General features: G+C 43.5%; 1 protein-coding gene across 1 annotated transcript in view; it reads left to right on the top strand.

Annotated features, from left to right (window-relative positions):
- The window catches only part of Prkaa1 (protein kinase AMP-activated catalytic subunit alpha 1), a 38767-nt gene continuing 18880 nt past the window's right edge, over nt 1–19887 (top strand). Inside the window, exon 1 of the mRNA XM_057789866.1 lies at nt 1–127. Coding sequence (XP_057645849.1) covers nt 1–127 — 127 coding nt within the window. The remainder of the gene's footprint in view (nt 128–19887) is intronic.

Raw genomic sequence — 19887 nt, 5'->3', positions numbered from 1 at the left:
ATGCGCAGACTCAGTTCCTGGAGAAAGATGGCGACGGCCGAGAAGCAGAAGCACGACGGGCGGGTGAAGATCGGCCACTACATCCTGGGGGACACGCTGGGCGTCGGCACCTTCGGCAAAGTGAAGGGTGAGGACGCCCGGGCCGGCGCGGACCCCGCGGGCGGAGGGTGACCGTGCCTTTTCGCACTCCGCATCCTCCCCCGCGCCCGCCTTCCGGGTCTCTGGGCTCCGTATCCCCGGTCCCGGCGGCGCTGGGAGCCGAGCCCGAGGCCGCCGCGGGCTGCAGAGCGGTAGGGTCCGCTGCGGTGGGGTGGGGGCGGTCGCCTTGGCGACGGCGCGGCGCCCGAGGGGCGGGGATGTCTCTGGGTTCAACTTTCCCAGGCTAGGGAGTTGGTCAATAGGGGCGCGCGGGGGCGCCTGGCGGGGACGAGGGGGTCTCATCTTGTTTCCTGCTCCCTTGTGCACCCTTGGTGCATAGTTAGCCCATCGCGCCTTGCCGGTCCTCGGAGTTGTCGCTGCCTCGCTTTTAAGGAGGTTGTCGACTTAAGTGCTTGTCCAGTTTCTTGAGTCGAAATGTGTTCTCCCCAAAGTAAGGTAGCTGTGGCGAGATCTTTCAGAAATAATAATAATAATAGTGATAACAATCATGATGATGATGACCTTGTAAGGACTACAGATCTCCATTAGAACACTTAATGGATACGCGTGTGAACTGGCGCTGTGTTTTCTGTGCATGGTTTACAGCTGAATTCAGACCCTGTGCTTTAAAGTGTTTTCATTTTCAGAAGTTTTGCGATTTCTGAGAGCCATACCTGGTAGGTAGGGCATACGTTACCTCCAGGTGTTATTTATTAGCCTATAGATATAGTTTCCGTTTATCCTCACAGTATATGTATATTAGTCATTTAGTGCACATCCTTTGGGCCCTGTGTTTGTTTTGGTAGAATCCCGTTACTGTGTTAGCAAAAGTACAAGCATTCTTGTCAACAACAAGCTTGCTCTCTAGCCCCTAGCTAGACAAGGGGAATTCTGATGAACCTTTGTGAGGTGGACTTTTTTCCCCCTTTAAAATATTTAAGCTCGCTATTAAGTATTTAGAGGAAGGAAGTTTGGAACTGATAAGAAATAATTCATGCATTGGTTTTGGAGAAATAATACTCTATGACCTGCATATAGTAGACTTTAGTAGATAGTGATTGAAATAAAAAGTTCATGGAAACTTACACAGCGAGCCAACTGAGCTCTGTTCTCCCAGGAGGAACAGAAGAACCCTTCCTTCTCTTGCCCTTTCCTAGTCCTAAAACGTGGACGTTGCTGTGTAACGCCCAGGGGAGCAAATGCATGAACCTTAGGAAAATCAGTTGCACCAATGTGGGAGAGGAGCAGGCTAAAGTGTAGGGCAGCAGCAGGAATCATGATGGGTTCATACTAGGCCAGTAAGGTGCTGTGTGTTTTCCAGGTGTCTGCTTTGTTTCGATTTATTTATTTGGTTGGTTGTTGTTTGTCTGTCTATCTGTCTATCATCTATCTATCTATCTATCTATCTATCTATCTATCTATCTATCTATCTATCTATCTATCTATCTAATCTATTTTTTGAGAGTGTTACAGTGCTGCCCAGGCTGGCTTTGAACTTCTCATCCTCTATACGTCAGCCTCCTAAGTAGTTGGCATTAGAGGCAGCCCTTGCAGGGTTCTGTTTACTTCTAGCCAGGCATGGTCCTTGTTAGCCATTATAAGGTGCTTTTTTGTTTACAAGTGTTGGTAAGAAATACCCGTCAGTGCTCTGATGGCGGCGATAAGCCCATCTTGGACTCACAGCGTTTCTTCTGGGGGTTCTGCTCAGAAGGTGGTGTCCGCAGGTCTCTTGACAGAGACCAGAGAGGGTCAAGGCAGATAGGAAAGGAAGAGTTTGTTTTCAGTTTGGGGCATTGACCTGTGAAGTGACACAGATTTTCCCTGGAGTGACTCGGCTTTTCCTTAACCTTCACTTCTCCACCCACACAGTCTTCTCTTGAAATGCTATATTGTCAGTCATAAGCCTCCCCAAAGGGAGAGGGCCAGTATGAGTCAGAGGATCATAGCATCATGGTTATAATTAAACTTGTCCTTAAACCTGCTAGTTGATGTTGGTCTAATTATTCAACCAGTTCATTTTAAAACTGTTAAACAGTTGGGATTTTTTTTTGATAGTAATAATAGAAACCATGATTTTTACTATGGTCTGCACCATAGCAAGGAATGGCCATGCGTCATTTGATTTATGCATCCAGGGGAATAGCATGACCATGAGAGGCATGAGACCCAGGTTTGGATGCATGTGTGTTGGGAGCATCTTTATTTATTTATTTATTTAGTTAGTTGAGTACTTGGATACAGTATGTGGTTATATGTGTTCTTGCTCTTGCTGGATGGACACCGACAAAGAATGAGCCTTTTTGGGTTGGAGGGAAAATGGGAGGCAGGAATGCTCAGTGAGCCAGCAAAATTAACCACCGTAGTGGTCACGTTGGTAATTAACCTCAATCATAGTTTGCCAAGAATTCTCAGATATAATAACATTGGCCATATATTGTAATTTCAACGCTTATGTATGTTGGTAAATTTAAAATAAGATAATTTAACAGAAAGTGTAATATTGATAGACACATCTCCAGTATGATATTCAGTGCCTCTAGGGAATTTAAATGGTTTGTTTGTCTCGTTTTTGAGATAAGGGTCTCAATTTAGCCCAGGTTGGCCTCAGACTCACTAGGTAGCTGAGGGCAACCTTGGACTTTTGATCTTCCTGCACCCTCTTCCTCAGTGTGAGGACTACAGGGTGCACGTTACCCTGCCTGCTTTTATGGAGTCCTAAGGACTGAACGCCGGGCTTCAGGCTTCGTGCATGCTAGCCAAGTGCCCTACCAACTGAGCCACTTCTCAGCCCTAGCAATGTAATTTTGTGACTAAATTGTTAGTGGTTATCTTGTATCAAAGAAACACTAATTAAAATAATTGGGTTACTTAATGATGACATTTGGAGGGGAAAGGTTAAGCAGAAAATAGGGGTTGGAATTGGGCTTGAATTATCATTTTCAAGGTATCTCCCCCCCCCCTCCCGTGAGAGGTTTTATGGGTGGGACGTGTCTTCAGCAAGCCAGTTATTTCTGCATATGATCTGTTAGTTTGGTGAGTCCTCCATTAAACCCTTATTTCAGGTCATAGATACTCTTCTCTTTGAGTCATGAAAATGTCCTCAAGTTAAAAATTATCTATATATGCACACACAATATATATATATATATTGTGTGTGCATATATACATATGTATATATATATAGTATGTGTACATAAACACCATGTATGTGTGGCATGACTGAATCTTTACACTATAAGGTTAGGGCTGAAGATGACTCAGAGTTCAATTCCCAGCAGCACATTACAGATGGCTCATAATCATCTGTAATGAGATCTGATGCCCTCTTTTGGCCTGCAGGGTCACATGCAGGCAGAGCACTATACATAATAAACAAATACATCTAAAAAAACAAAAGAAGAAGAAACTAAGGTTTCTCCCAAAGGAGACAGATGTGGTGGGACATGCTTGTAATCAAAGTACGTGGGAGGCCAAGACAGGAAGGTTGTTATCTTGACAAGATACGGAGTTTGAGTCATGCAGGGGTTAAGGAGATCCTGTTTCTAAAAAACAAAAACACAAGTTCATGTTGTAGAAGAATATGTATAGTTTGATATTTATGTATGTTAAGAAATATACAAAACACTTGTCTAATGCTACAAAGTAATATTACCCATAGTGGCTGACAGTATGTACTCAGGTTAGCAGAGCAATTTAACTTGTGGGAATTTATTCTGTATGTGTGTGCATGTGCTTGGAGCATTGTGTTATTTGTTACAGAATGTGTAATACAGAAGAGTAGAATTAGCTGGGTGTAGCACACACCGTTAAACCCAGTGCTTGAGAGATAGAGGAAGGAGGACTAGGAGTTGAAGGCTAGCCTCTGCTACATAACAAGTTAAAGATCAGTCTGGGCTGCAAGAGATCTTGCCTCAAAAAAATGAACAACAGTTACAACAAAAAGTTTAGAAATGGGGCTCAGCAGTTAAGAACCCTGGCTGTTCTTCCAGAGGCCCTGAGTTCAATTCCCAGCACCCACATGGTTGCTAACAACCATCTCTCTGTAATGAGATTTGGCTTTCTTTTCTGGCCTGAAGGCACACAAGCAGGCAGAACACTGTATACATGATAAATAAATGCATCTTTCAAAAGTTTAGAAATAACTTTTTACATACACACAGACATACACATATCGGTGTATGTGGAACACTCGTGCCATGGGGCATATGTGGAGGTAAGAGAAAAACTTGGGAGCTAATCTTTTCTTTCTAGAGTTTCTTTCTACCATGTTAGTCCCAGGGATCAGACTCAGAGCATTAAGAACCCTTGGACACTAAGCTATCTCCCTGACACTCAAATTTTCCTCCCTCCCTCCCTCATTTTTTTCAAGACAGGGTTTCTCTGTGTAATAGTCCTGGTTGTCCTGGAACTCACTTTGTAGAACAGGATGGCCTTGAACTCACAGAGATTCCCCCCTGCCTCTGCCTTCAGGGTGCTGGGATTAAAGGCCACCACGGCTCAGCTGGAACTAACTTTTCTAATAGTAAATAATTAAATTATTTTCTCCATATATTTAAGGGAGAAGTAAGGAGTCCTGTGTAATTTAGAGATGAGTTTACCAGATACGTTTTCAGAGCAGAAAGTAATGTTTCTGTATAGAAAGCAGAGGCAAATATGCTGCTGCGCATTGTTGCTTCTGTGTGTAGTTTGTCTCTGTGCAGATGTGCAGGAAACCGCTGTGGTCCTTGCTCCAGAGACAAGGTAGCCAAGGGTGCTGTACTGTTGCACATCCTCTGTTCTTTCGTGCGTGCTCCACAGTCATTTCTAACTAAATAAAATTTATGAAAAGAATGCGATGCTACTGTATTTTTATGGATTTATATTTACACAATAAAAATATGTGAGTGTGTGGGAGATGGACACCGAATTTAGAGTGGCCGTCACCTCGGGGAGAGATGAAAAGCTCTGGGCAGAATTCTCTGGGACTCCAAATGTGTCTGTAATGTATTGCTTAAGTGGCTGGTACCTGAGTATTTGGTATGACTCTGAAAAAATAACTTTACTTTTTTATTTAGTGTGTGTATGTGTGTGTGTGTGTGTGTGTGTGTGTGTAGATGTTAGAGGAGAACATTTTGGAGTTGTTCTGTTGTTCCAGCCTGTGGGACTTGGGGCTGGAACTCTGGTCATCAGGCTTCAGGTCTCCCAGGCACTTGCAAGTTTTGATATGCCTGAAAGAAATCTTTTCAATTCCCCCCTCGATAGGATGAAGCTGTTTCTGAACACTTTCAGTGGAATTTTTTCTCATTTTAGAAAGGAAATGGAAATGGTTAGGTGACTAGAATACTTCCGGGGATATTTCTATCTTCATGACATCTCTCTCCTGCTAAAATCTTTTCTTTAAAAATAGAACCCTGTCTCAAAAACAAACAAAACAACAAATTAAAAAAAAATAAGATCTTGTTACACTTCAGCATTCCGGATCTGGTTAGATCATTTGTTGGCAGTGTTTTACATAGTTAAGAGTTCCTGGTGAAGGGCAGTAACGTAGTTAGCTGGTCTTTAGTTGAGTAACTTGCTGTACTTGGGAGGTAGACCCTATGGATGTGTCTACACCAGTGTTGCGGTTTGCTTCAAAGTAACGTTTATAGCCATGTTGGAAACATAGTAACAGTCTGAAACATGCAGATTAAGTGTTGATAAGGGACAGGTGGGGCCCTTAGGGAATATATACTCTTGACAAAGTCCTTTTATTATGTTCGTTGACAAGAACAGCAATTACTTTGACTCCGCCTGAGTTTACTCAATAGGGAATCTTTAGCCCAGTTTTGAGAAAACAGTTCTGATTCTGACTTTATGCCATTTCCCCCTCCCCCTCTCAGTAATGGCTGGTAGGCGCCTTCTCATTGCAAGGGTAGGAGAGAGTGTCTAGGTTGAAAGACTTGGGTTCAGGAGAGCAGGTGGATTTGATCAAAATAGCTGTACCCTGACAAATTCCAGACCGAAAGAGGCCCAGTTGTTCATCCTTAGCTTTTCAGACCTATGGTGAGGCCTAAGTTACTATGTTTAAAAAGTTTTAGGCTGATGAAATGTTAATGTTGCCAGTCCTATCCAAGGCAAACATTTCTATGTTCCCGGCATGCCTACTAGCAACTTTGTGTTGCCATAACTTTAAATGACAGACTTAACTGGGAAGAGGGGAAGGATGAATAAATTGAAGGAGATGTCTACAGTCTTTTGTTTGTTTTTTGAGACAGCATTTCTCTGTGGTGTAGCCCTGGCTATCCTGAAATTCGCTGTAGACAAGGCTACCCTTGAACTCTGCAGTTCCAACCTCCTCTGAGCGCTAGAGTGAAAGGTGTGCACTACTACGCCCAGCTGAGATAATGCCTGTCCTAAAAGAGAAAATACTTTATGATCATCAGGGTTGAGACATTGCTTAAGAACCTTAGAGAGAGGTTTGTCTTATTATTTTTAATTTGTGTATGTCTGTGTGTGTGTCTGTCTGTGTATGTGTGATATGGCTCTTTTTATTTTTCTTGCAGGGTCTCTCACCTTAAGTCAAAACTCATTCATTCATTTAATTAGTGTAGCTAAGTAGCCAGCTCTGGGGGATCAAAGGGAGATGAAGCGAGAGTAAAAGGACCTACTCCACACACCACTAACTGATGTACAAGTTAAGATCTAGCAAATGGCAGAGTAACCTTCTGCCATCCCATTCGTCTGATTTTGTTGTACTGACAGCTGCCAATGATAGACCACGAAGACGCGAAATGAAAACAAAGAGGAGGGAAAATTCTGTGATTCTTTTTTACGAGGGTCACAATACTCACATCCAAATCAAGTAAGTGCCTTAACAGCAGGGATGGGGAATTAGGAGCGTCTCCGTTACTGTTCTGTTGCTGTGCAGAGACACCATGACCAAGGCAACTTACAAGAGAAAGCATTTTTATTGAGTTTTAGAGGGTGCGTCCATAACCATGGTAGGGAGCATGGTGGTGGCAGATAGGCAGGCATGGCCCTGGAGCAGTAGCTGAGCCCTTACATCTGATTCATAAGCAAGAGACAGGGAAGGGGGTGGCAGAAGACAAGCAGGCAGGCAGACAGACAGAGAGACAGAGATAAACACAGACACACATTGGGCCTTGTGTGTGTTTTTGAAACCTACAAGCCCACCCTTAGTGACACACATTTACCAACAGCGTCTCCTAATCCTTTTCAAACAGCACACCATAAACCAAACACTCAAACCGCCACAAAGAGAGTCCATGTTTAACAGGTTTGTTTTGTTTTGCTTTTTACTGTAGGGTTTCTCAGGGCCTTGTTAATAAGCATAGAGAGTCTATAGAAGGAAAAAATATACACCCTTTCCTAGGTTTGGGAAAACTTTCTCTGTGGAGGCTTCAGTCCTCTACATATTATGTACATATATTATACATAAAGTGCAGTCTATTTTTTGCTTAAAGAACATGACTTGAGAAAATCAGTTTTAGTGCTTTGAGCTGTATGAATTTTTCAGCCAATAGGAAATAATTAAAACACCAGAAAAGGGGCCATGGGAGGTGATTCCTGATAGACTGTGAAGCAGCTTAGCTTCAAAAGGAGAAAGCCACAGGACCGTCGACAAAATTATCTAGTCATCGGAAGTCCTCTGAGCTAACTGGTTCCTAGCACAGCATTGTGTGAAGGCACATTGTATGTGTTTACCTAAGCTGAACATTTGTGTCCCTGTCCTCATGAATACTATATTCCGCTTTTGAAACCTTGAGCATGTATAGTCCAGTGTAGAAAACCTTTTTAAAATAGGTCTCTTGTTATTAATGCTATTTTTAAATTTTATTATTTTTCAAATTATGTTTGTCTATATGTATGTGACTGCAGTACCTGAGGAGACCAGAGGTGTGGGATCCCCCTGAAGTTGGAGTGACAGGTCGTTGTACGCCTCCTGATGTAGGTGGTCCTCTGTGCTCTAAACTGCTGAGCCATCCTTCTGTCCCCCTAGTCTCAAATAGCTTGGTTTGGCCTTAAACTCCCAGTCCTTCTCCCTCCCCTCCAGAATGCTGACTGCTTTTTAAATTAGTAAGCTTATCACCTTGCTGGGGCTGCAGTAGCCTTGCTAAAGATCGGTGGCTTAAGAGAAAATTGTTCTCTTTTAGTCTGGAGGTCAAAAGTGTAAAGCCTGGGGGTCCCCAGGGCTGTGCTCCCTTTGAAGGTCAGTGGAGAATGTTCCTTTCCTCTAGCTTCTGCCGGCTGGCTCCTGGTTTTGCTTGGCTCATGTTAGCGCAATTCCAGCCTGCTGCCACATGGTTAGTCTTGTGTGTGTCCTCCGTTTATGAAAAGAAGTCCGTAGATAATTGTGCTCACCCTGAGTCTAGCATCATACCATTTTGAGACCCTATACTAATTCCATTTGTGAAGAACTATTCCCAAATAAGATAGCTTTCCGAGGTTCCAGGTTGAGGCGTATTTCAGCTCACTGTGTTCTCTGTACTGTTTCGTGTTTTATTATTCATGTGTGTGAGTGCACACAGTCGTGTGTGGAGGCCAGAGGAGGATGTCAGGTGCTGTCCTCTCTTGTTCTGTGGCCAAGGTCCCTCCTTAACCCAAAGCTGACTCATTCTTTCAGCTAGGCAGCTGGTAGCTCCTGGAATCTGCCTGTCTCGGAGTCCCAGACTCTGAGGTTACGGGCATGCATTGCCATCCTCGGTTTATGTGGGAGCTGAGAATTTCAACTCAAGTCTGCTTGCCTTTTTCGAAAGGTCTCTCACAGTTTAAGCTCTATGCTTTTTCTCTTTTCTTTTAAAGGATTTAATTAGCTTGTTTGTTTGTTTGTTTATTAATCAGAGACAGGTCTTTACTAGCTCTGGCTGTCTTGGAACTTTCAGACCACTTTGGCCTTGAACTCATAGAGATCAAATGCCATTAATCCCGAATCTGGGATTGCAAACTGCTTGCCACAGCTTCCTCTTTTTTCTTGACTCTTAAATTCTGCCTTAATTTTTAAGGTGATTTGGGAGACTGTTTTAACAAAATGTCTTTACGGTGTATCTTAAGATTTTTAAATTTAAAAAACTAGAATAGAAAGATGTCAAAGTTGATAGGAGGCAGGTTTTTAGCAGACAAGGCTTGTGTACTAAGATAGGAAAAAGATAAATGAAAGTGAAATTTTATTTTATTTTTTTTATTTTTATTTTTTTTGGTTTTTCGAGACAGGGTTTCTCTGTGGCTTTGGAGCCTGTCCTGGAACTAGCTCTGTAGACCAGGCTGGTCTCAAACTCACAGAGATCCGCCTGCCTCTGCCTCCCGAGTGCTGGGATTAAAGGCGTGCGCCACCATCGCCCGGCCGAAAGTGAAATTTTAAAATGAGTTTTTTTTAGTATTGAAAAATTCAGTCTTTTATTTTCAAAACTTCACTATAAACTGAAGATGATTCTTTCTGATTATTCAACTTTTATATGATATATATATATATGCATTGTACTGTGCAGTTTGTTCTGGAAGATTTATCTGTTTTTTTTTTTGTTTGTTTGTTTTTTGTTTTTTTGCCTGATCCATGGAGTGAAAGTTGAGACCTTCACTGAGGTAAACTTTGTTTGTTTAGGAAGGCCTAACATACAATTTTCACAGCCCCATTTTGGCCCAAGAGCTAGTTCAGCAGATGCGCTGTAATAGGCTTGAGCCACACAATTGGTCATAGACTTTTAAAATGGGTGCTTGATATTCAAAGCCAGATCTACCATCGCCCCTGGGATGCCTCTTACAAAATCCTTTTAAGTTGGTTTATCTAACTTAAAGCATACAACTCTCCAAAAGCCCTCTGGTTTTAGGTGCACTCCCTCCTCTCCCCGCTTCTCTCAATTTATCTGTTTTTAAAGGTAAATTTTATCATCATTACCATTATTTGGGATATGTTTTCACTCTGTAGAGCAGGAGATCCTGAACTCAGAGATCCACCTATCCCTGCCTCCTTAGAGGTGGGATTGATTGTGCCATACACCTGACTATTTTTATTATTATCATTATTATTCCATGTGTTTGCTGGGAATTGGGAATTGAACCTGGATCCTCTGGAAACGCAGTCTGTGCTCTTAACCACTGAACCATCTCTCCAGCCCCAGCTCTTTTATTATTTTTAATTGTGTGTGTGTGTGTGTATGTATGTGTGTGTGTATGTGGATCTATGTGTGGGTTTGCACTTATTGGTGCTGGTGCTGGCAGAAGTCTTGGATCGCTGGAGCTGGAGTTATTGCTAGTTGTGAGCAACCCCGTGTAGCTGCTGGTAGAAACTGATGTGGGTCCTGGGAACTGAACTCTGATTCTCTGAAAGACCATTCATTGTGAGCTTCTAGCTGCTGAGCTATCTCTCCAACTCCCAGATTTATCTTTTTCTAAGAAATATATTATTATGAGCTGTCAAGATGGCTCTGTAGGGGCTAGAGAGATGGCTCAGTGGTTAAGAGCATTGCCTGCTCTTCCGAAGGTCATGAGTTCAATTCCCAGCAACCACATGGTGGCTCACAACCATCTGTAATGAGGTTTGGTACCCTCTTCTGGTCTGCAGACACACACACTGACAGAATATTGTGAAAATAATAAATAAATATTTTTTTAAAAAGATGGCTTTGTAGGTACAGACCCTTCTGTGCATGCTTGGCGGACCTGAGTTCTATCCCTGGACGCTGGGTGAAGGAGAGAACTGACTCCTGAAGGTTAACCTCTGACCTCTTCACGAGTGCGGCACCAGGGTTCCCACACTCATACATACATACCACACATACAGTAGTAATACATAAATAAGTCTTTAAAACATGCCTGAAGAATGTTATCACATTTCCTTGCTTAGAAGATGCAAGAAGTTTTTATTTATTTATTTATTTAATTTTTTTTATAAAGTTCTTTTTTTTTAAGATTTATTTATTTATTATGTATACAGTATTCTTGGTATTCTGTCTACAGGCCAGAAGAGGGCACCAGATCTCATTACAGATGGTTGTGAGCCACCATGTGGTTGCTGGGAATTGAACTCAGGACCTCTGGAAGAGCAGGCAGTGCTCTTAACCACTGAGCCATCCCTCCAGCCCCGCAAGAAGTTTTTTTTTTTGTTGTTTTTTTTTTTTGGTTTTTCAAGCCAGGGTTTCTCTGTGGCTTTGGAGCCTGTCCTGGAACTAGCTCTGTAGACCAAGCTGGTCTCGAACTCACAGAGATCCGCCTGCCTCTGCCTCCCGAGTGCTGGGATTAAAGGCGTGCGCCACCACGCCCGGCTCCGCAAGAAGTTTTTAAACCCAGTCTGAGTTTAGCTTTTGGCTGTGCCTCTCACCAGCTGCGTACCTGTGGATAGGTTATTCCTCATGTGCCTCCGTTCCCTGCAGAGTGATGTAACACCAGCCTTCCAAAGTTGGTGAGAACCAGTTTGTTGTGTACAAAGTGGATGTGTGACTGACTAAAAAGGTGTATGACTTCGTTGTATTGCACAATACAAACGAGCGAGGCTTATATTACAGAAAATGGTATTTGTTTTAGAAAACTGTACTTGTTTAAACTATAGTCAAATGAGCCTGCTTTCTCCCCTCTGGACTGTTCCCATCTGTGGCCATAGAACTGTTTCTGAAAGTTTTAGGTAGAAGGTGACATGGTTGTAAGTGTGTAACAGTGACCTGTTGAATATTAACCGGTGAGGAAATGGGCTGAACTTTGGAATCCAGAAATCTCAGGCTTGGAGCAAGGTGGGAGGGACGGTGGGATTTAAGCCGGTGAGAGGGATGGTGGGAGAGGCTCTTGGTTACCTTGTTAAGGGTAGGCTGTTGAACACAAGTGAACAGAGAGCACCAATCAAAGAGCTAAGAACCAAAATGGCTATTCAGGGTTTAAAATGGGTAGTTCAGGGCTGACTGAATAGGGATGGGGACTGTTTTGGGAATAATGGAAATGTATCTCTAAATACTACAATTGCCCCTGGTCCATTACTGTGCGCTAGGCAGTGTGATAGGTACTTTACAATGCTTTCTGTGCCACTGTGGCCACCCTTAGAGAGCAGGGGGCTGCATTTACAGCGTTTTAACTTGCCTGCAGTTGGTGTCTGCTAAATACCTTCCAACAGGAGCAACACCCAGGGCTACAGAATGTGCGCTCTATACACACACTGTCTTCTGGGCGGGGGGGGGGGGGGGGGGGGGGGGGGGACGGGACCTGGGTGTGCAATCTGCCCCTGAGGAAGTTTGGATCTGCTCACATCTAGAGTTGTTGCTTTCTTCTTGGATTTTATTTTAAACTGAAAAGAATATAAAACAGTACAATGAAGAACAGTGGCTATAGAATATCTTTTATTTTTTCGGTAGCTGGCAGATGTAGAAGTCTGTAACTTTGCTTACTCTTCATTAATAGGAACATTTTTCAGTCTTTCTACAGGAGTCCAGTGTATTGGAACAACCACGGATTTAACTGTTTCTGAATTAACCATTAGGAGGTTTGCAGGCTTTTGTTTTTGTGTAATAAGCTGTAATAAACTGAGAAACATTTATGCATGTTTTTAGCTTACTTTGTAGTTCAATTTGGAGTATGACATTTTTTCTTTGTAAATACAGTGTCGTCTCTAACTCTCAGGATACTTTGGTTTTCCTGAGTGCCCTATTGGCTCATCCCAACATCCCCCTTGTTATGATTTATGGCGCGAGTAACCCTAGCGAATCCCTTGACCGGTAAGGGACAGACAGGCCATGCAGAGAGAGCTTGGGTATGGAGAGTTTATTTAGTGGATATTGGAAAGTGTAAGTGTATATGGCCGGGGCGGGGGTGGGGTGGGGAGGAGAAAGAGAGGGACAGAGAGAAAGTGGTGGGGGAGGGGGGAGGGACAGAGAGAAAGTGGCGGGGGAGTGGGGGGACGGACAGCGAGCTGCCTTTTGGGCGAAAGAAAGGAGCCCTGGGAGCTGCCTTGGTGGGCAGAGAGACTGGGAGTGGATGGAGCTTGCCTCTTTTTTTTTTTTTTTTGGTTTTTCGAGACAGGGTTTCTCTGTGGCTTTGGAGCCTGTCCTGGAACTAGCTCTGTAGACCAGGGTGGAGCTTGCCTCTTAAAGGGACAGGATACCCAGGTGATAGGGCAGGCCAGCAAGATCATAATACCCCTCACACGGAAAAGGAACTATTGTGTTAGTGTTTTGTTAAATAGAAAAAGCAATCATATTATCTTCTCCTTTTCTTCCTTCCTGTTTAGTTCACTGATGTGTGTGTGCTGGGAGGGCTGAATGACCTTTCACTTCATGCTCACCCCTTCCTTCCCCCAGTCAGCCCTTCTCAGTTTTTCTTTGAATACAGTTGAATTTATGTGGCCTTTTTTTTTTGCTTCTTTTTTAATATTTAAGTAGCTCAACCCTCATTTTAATTTATGTGTGTGCATGTGCATACGTGTCTGTGTGTGTGTGTGTGGGGGGGTGTGATATGTGTCACAGAGCATACGTGGAAGTTAGAAACTGCTTTGTGCACACCCGAAGGAGTCTTATTCTCCCTTCCCACCTTGTGTGAGAGGTCTGGGGACTGAACTCAGGTCCTCAGACCTGGAGGGAAGCTCTGCTCACTGAAAACCCTCCTGAGTTGGTTTGGAAGTGAAGAGCTTGGATTCCCACACTTCTGATTGCTTACAGTGTGACGACATGCTCAAGCCCGAGGAAGAGTGTGGTGTGCTTAGCTGGATATGGGCTTCATTCGGTTTGCTATTTTCAGGAGGGGACCGCTAGTGTTTGCGGGTGAAATACTGTCCTTATTACTAAAATTATACACTTGATTCCCATCCCTTGGCTAGCATGCTACCTTTATTCCTGCTAACTTCTCTAATTCTCTGTTTTAGTATCTGGCTGTAATATGTGTCACTGTGTCTTACTGCCTTCCTTTTTTTTTTCTTTTTTCTTTTGGTTTTTCGTGACAGGGTTTCTCTGTAACAGCCCTAATTGTCTTAGAACTAGTCTGTAGTCTGTAGAGCAGGCTAGTCTCGAACTCACAAAGATCCTCCTGTCTCTGCCTCCTCAGTGCTGGAATTAAAGGTGTGTGCCACCACCGCCTGGCATCATAATGCCTTCAAATGACTTGAATCCTTCTGTTGTAGAATTCTCGTTGTGCTGTATGTGTCCCTCTGTGCTTTAAAAAAGCATGTGTGTGTGTGAGTCTGTGCTCATATGAGTATGCGTATATATATATGTGTGTGTAAATGTGTGTGTAAATGTGTGTGTGTGCATGTGTTTATGAGTGTGTATGGGTGTATGCACCATGTTGTGTTAGTAGAGGTCAGAAGACAACTTCAAGGAGTTGGTTCTTTCCTTCTACTAGGAATTGAACTCAGGTTATCAGACTTGGTAGTAAGCAACCTTACCTACTGAGCCATGCTAAGTTTCTTTCTGCCTGCCTGCCTCCTTCCCTCCCTCCTTCTTTTTCTTTCTCCTTTTTTTGAGATAGGGTCTTACACATTAGCCTTAGTTGGCCTTGAACTCATGGCAGTCCTCCTGTCTCAGCCTTCTAAGCTCTGATATTGTAGGCATGAGCCACCATAGCTGACTTTTCTTTAGAATGTCAGTCTTCTATATCACAGGCTGACCTTGACTGTCTATCTATTGATAACCCAGAACTTCTGATTCCCCCTTCCTTGGGCTAGAATTCAAGGGTGCACCATCACCCTCAGTTACACAGTGCTGGAGCTCAAACCCTGACTGCGCTGTGTAAGCACTGAGTTGACATCTGTAGCCCTGCTTTGTTGTTTAGACACAGGTCTTGCTGTGTATCCCAGACTAGCCTCGAATTCTCGGCAGGCCTCTTGCCTTAGCTCCCCTAGTGCTAGGATTACAGGTGTGTGCCACAACTCAGGTTGCTTTTTGTGTATACACACACACATCCATGTCTTAGGGTTTCAATTGTTGTGAAGAGACACCATGACCACAGCAGCGTTTGTAAAGGAAAACATTTGATTGGACTGGCTTATAGTTTCAGAGGTTTAGTCCATTCTCATCATGATGCGACATGGCAGTGTGCAGGAAGGCATGGTGCTGGAGAAGGAGCTGACAGTTTTCCATCTTGATCAATAGGCAACAGGAAGTGAGTTGTGTCACAGGGCATAGCTGGAGCATGGGTGATCTCAAGACCCACCCCTACAGTGACACACTTCCTCCAACAAGGCCATGCCTACTTCAACAAAGTCACACCTCCTAATGGGTGCACTCCCTATGAGCTGTGGGGGCGAGTTACATTCAAACTACCACAATACACATACACCTGTTTTTAGTTGCAGGTATACATGTATATTTAGGGATGTGTATGTGTGTGTGCAGACTAGGGATCTACCTCTAGTCTGTGGTTCCTCTGGCAGTGTCCGCCTTGTTTTTGTTTGTTTGGTTTTTTAATTTTTTTTTTTTTTTTTTTGGTTTTTCGAGACAGGGTTTCTCTGTGGTTTTGGAGCCTGTCCTGGAACTAGCTCTTGTAGACCAGGCTGGTCTCGAACTCACAGAGATCCGCCTGCCTCTGCCTCCCAAGTGCTGGGATTAAAGGCGTGCGCCACCACCGCCCGGCTGGTTTTTTAATTTTTAATTATTTATTTATTTTTTGAGACAGGGTTTCTCTGTAGCTTTGGTGCCTGTCCTGGAACTGGCTGCGAACTCACAGAGATAGCCTGCCTCTGCCTCCCGAGTGCTGGGATTAAAGGCGTGCGCCACCACCGCCGGCTGTTTTCAGTATTCTTTTCAGGTTTGAGCCTGCCATTACCCTGCTTTGACCTGTTTTCCAGTCGTGGCTCAGTTGGATAGCTGATGGAGAAGAGGTTCCCACTGGGCCAGAGCTTGTGAATTTGGGGGACAGTTGGAACCAATGAGATTAGGTGTCAATAAACTAGTTCTCAGACAGAAAGTACTTCCCAAATCGGGCTATAACAGTTGCTGCACTTAATCACATCTAATTAGGATTCAAGATTGGCAAAAGCCATGTTAGAGATTAGAATGTTCTTGATTTTGCACTAATTTTAGCATTTTCTTCTTCCTGTACTTTTTCCTTTGTATTCCCATTTTCCTAATATATTTAAAATCCTATTTTTAAAAATTGCTTTATTTTTCAGCATTATGACTGCATAAATGATATCTTAGGGTTTTTATTGCTGTCAAGAGACACCCATGACCACACAACTCTTATAATCAGAGGTTCAGTCCATTATCATGGTGGGGAGCATGATGGGGTGCAGGCAGATATGGTGCTGGAGGAGTAGTTGAGAATCCTACATCTTGCAGGCAACAGGAAGTCAATGAGGCACTGGGTGGTATCTTGAGCATAGGGAGCCTCAAAGCCTGCCTCCACAGTGACACGTAAATAGTAATTGCTAAACCAACACCCTAGCTTGTTTCTTTTTCTTTTCTCTTCTTGGTGTTTTAAGACAGCCTCTCACTATGTAGCTCTGGATGGCCTGGAATTCACTATGTAGACCAAATTGGCCTCGAATAACAGAGATCCACTTTTGTCTGCCTCTTGAGTTCTAGGATTAAAGGTATGTGCCACTGTACCTGGCCTCATAGTTCATAGTTCATTTCTTATAGAACTTTTAATTTTTTTCTGACTTGAGTTAATGAATTACTTTGTTTTTTTTCTGATTTTCTTTGAAATTAAGGCTATTTCCCATGTCTTCTAGTACCTTTATAATAAATCTTTGTAGACCAGGCTGGCCTTGAACTCAGTGCTACAGCTGCCTCTGCCTCCTGAGTGCTGGGATTAAAAGTGTGAGCACCACACCTGGCTTTAATAATACCACATTCTCAAAGGCATAGGATTATCATCTCTCTTCCCTCAAAATGACTGTCTTGGGCCCCAGCTGTTTCTGAATTCGCTGCTGTCTGACATCTGCTCCCGTAGCTTTTCTTTCACCACCGTCTGGGAGTTTTCGTAGTTTTCCTCCTGAGTTGCAGTCCTGTTTTTGTGGGTGGGCTCTTTTGGGGATAGTGCCATTTAAACTGCTCCTGAGCTGTTTTTGTAGCAAAAATAACCTTAAGCTCCTCTCTCCTTCTCATAAGCTGGCATTACAGGTGTGCATGACCACGCTTGACTTTGTTTTTGAGACAGTGTTCCATTCTGTAGCCCTTGTCGGTCTGGACCCAGGAGTAATGCTCCCAAGACTAGGAAAGCCAGCACACTCTTAAATCTTCTTCTTTTCTCTCTATGGTTTTTGTTTGTTTGTTTGTTTTTGAGAGAAAGTCCTGGAAATTGCTTTGGCTTCAAACTTAACAGAGATCTGCCTTTCTCTGCCTCCCATGTGCTGGGATTAGAGGTGTGCACAACCAACCACCTGGCTCAGATCTCTTCTTAACTAGATATGAGGTCATTTTTGTTTGTTTCCACTCTGATTTTGATAGGATCTATATTCTCCCCTAGGTTCCTGAGAAGGGGCACACACAGATATTAAACTTTTGGAGACTTTGCCTCAGTAGCAGATTCTGAATTCTTCTTTGCCTATTGACTGCCGGGGTGGGCATGGCATTGGGCAAGATGAAATCCCTTTAAAAACTATTTATTGTTTTTTATGTGCTTGAGTGTTTCGACAGCATATATATCTGTGCACTATGTGTGTGTGTGGTGCCCATGGGGGCCAGAAGAGGTTATTGGATCCCTTGGAACTGGAGTTATGAATGGTTATGAGCCACTATGTGGGTGCTGGGAATCGAACCTGGGTCCTCTAGAAGCGAAGGTGGAACCACTTAATCATCTCTCCAAACTAAACTCACTTATTTTTAAATTTCATATTTGAAAATGGGAACTACATGCCATAGAGCTAAAACTGAAAAAAAGTACATGGGCTGTTAATAATAGGGGAAGCATATCAATGCCACAGGGGAATTTATTTCGTTTTGTAGTTGTGCATGTGTGTGTTATATGTATACATGCCAGGCCCGAGGGTGTGGCCTGCTTTATCATTCTCTGACTTTTTTTTTTTTTTTTTTTTTTTTTGGTTTTTCGAGACAGGGTTTCTCTGTGGTTTTGGAGCCTGTCCTGGAACTAGCTCTTGTAGACCAGGCTGGTCTCGAACTCACAGAGATCCGCCTGCCTCTGCCTTCCAAGTGCTGGGATTAAAGGCGTGTGCCACCGCCCGGCTCATTCTCTGACTTTTGAAGCTGGAACTAGGTAGTTAGCTAGTAAGCCCCAGAGGTTCTCGTCTCTGCCCAACTGTTCTTTCCCCAGTTATAGGCATGTATCATGCTACATTGTTGTGCCCCCCGCTCCCGGTTTTTCTTTTTTCTTTTTTTTAAATTTTCCTGACTGATGTTAGGTTTTTTTTCATACACTATATTTGTCATATTCTTTTATATTATTATTATGTATACATTGTTCTGCCTGTATTTCTGCCTGCAGGCCAAAAGAGGGCACAAGACCTCATTACAGATGGTTGTGAACCACCATGTGGTTGCTGGGAATTGAACTCAGGACCTCTGGAAGAACAGTTAGTGTTCTTAACGTCTGAGCCATCTCTCCAGCCCTTCCCTTGGTTTTTCGAGACAGCGTTTGTCTGTGTAGCCCTGACTGTCCTGAAACTCATCCTATATACCAGGCTCAAACTCAGATATCCACCTGCCTCTGCTTTTGGAATTTAAGGCATGCACCATCATTCAGCTATGATTCATTTTTAAATTTTTTTTATTTTATGTGCACTGGTGTCTTGTCTGCATACATGTCTGTGTAAGAGCATTGGGCTCCTTGGAATGGAGTTACAGACACTGGCGAGCTGCCACGTGGGTGCTGGGAGTTGAACTTGAGTCCTCTGGAGGGCAATCCTGTTAAGTGCTGGGCCATCTCTCCAGCACTGCCTCCTCTCCTTTAAAGCACAGACTATGGAAATTTGAACTTAGGCTTCATACTCATGCAGCTCTCACTGACTGGGCCTGCAGGGCACTTTTCTGAGGGGAGCTATTCTGTATCATGATTTTTGTTGGTTTATGTTGTTTTGAAACAGTGTCCCCGCGTAGCCCAGGCCTCTTCTAAGCGCTCAGTCCTGCTGCCTCTGCTGTCTGTCTGTTGGCATTCCAGGCCTAAGCTACCATGTCTGGATCCTTATCGTATGATGTTAATGGTGGCTTTTCCAGTTTCTCCATGTGTGAATAGTTGTGGTAGTATGATTTTATTTTTTTTTTACTCTTTTTGTTGTTTTGGGGGGGGGGGCACCGTCCAACTCCCAAATAAATCACACATGGAGGCTTATTCTTAGTTATAAACATCCAGCCTTGGGCTGGAGAGATGGCTCAGTGGTTAAAAGCATTGCCTGCTCTTCCAAAGGTCCTGAGTTCAATTCCCAGCAACCACATGGTGGCTCACAACCATCTGTAAAGAGGTCTGGCGCCCTCTTCTGGCCTTTAGGCATACACACAGACAGAATATTGTATACATAATAAATAAATAAATATTTAAAAAAAAAAAAACAAACATCCAGCCTTCGCTTGGCTTGTCTCTTGCCGGCTTTTCTTTTTTGTTTTTGTTTTTTACTTTTATTTTTTTTGGTTTTTCGAGACAGGGTTTCTCTGTGGTTTTGGAGCCTGTCCTGGAACTAGCTCTTGTAGACCAGGCTGGCCTCGAACTCCCAGAGATCCACCTACCTCTGCCTCCCAAGTGCTGGGATTAAAGGCATGCGCCACCACCGCCCGGCTTGCCAGCTTTTCTTTTCCTTTTTTTTTTTTAGATTTTTTTATTGCTTTATAAATAATACCATTCAAAATTTCCACCTCCTCCCATTTCCCTCCCGCTCCCCCACTCACCCTCCTCCCACCCCCTCCAGTC

The sequence above is a fragment of the Chionomys nivalis genome, chromosome 15 (assembly GCF_950005125.1).
Source record: "Chionomys nivalis chromosome 15, mChiNiv1.1, whole genome shotgun sequence".
Lineage (NCBI taxonomy): Eukaryota > Metazoa > Chordata > Mammalia > Rodentia > Cricetidae > Chionomys > Chionomys nivalis.
The sequence above is the reverse complement of the archived record's forward strand: the minus strand, read 5'-3'. Positions and strand labels throughout refer to the sequence as shown.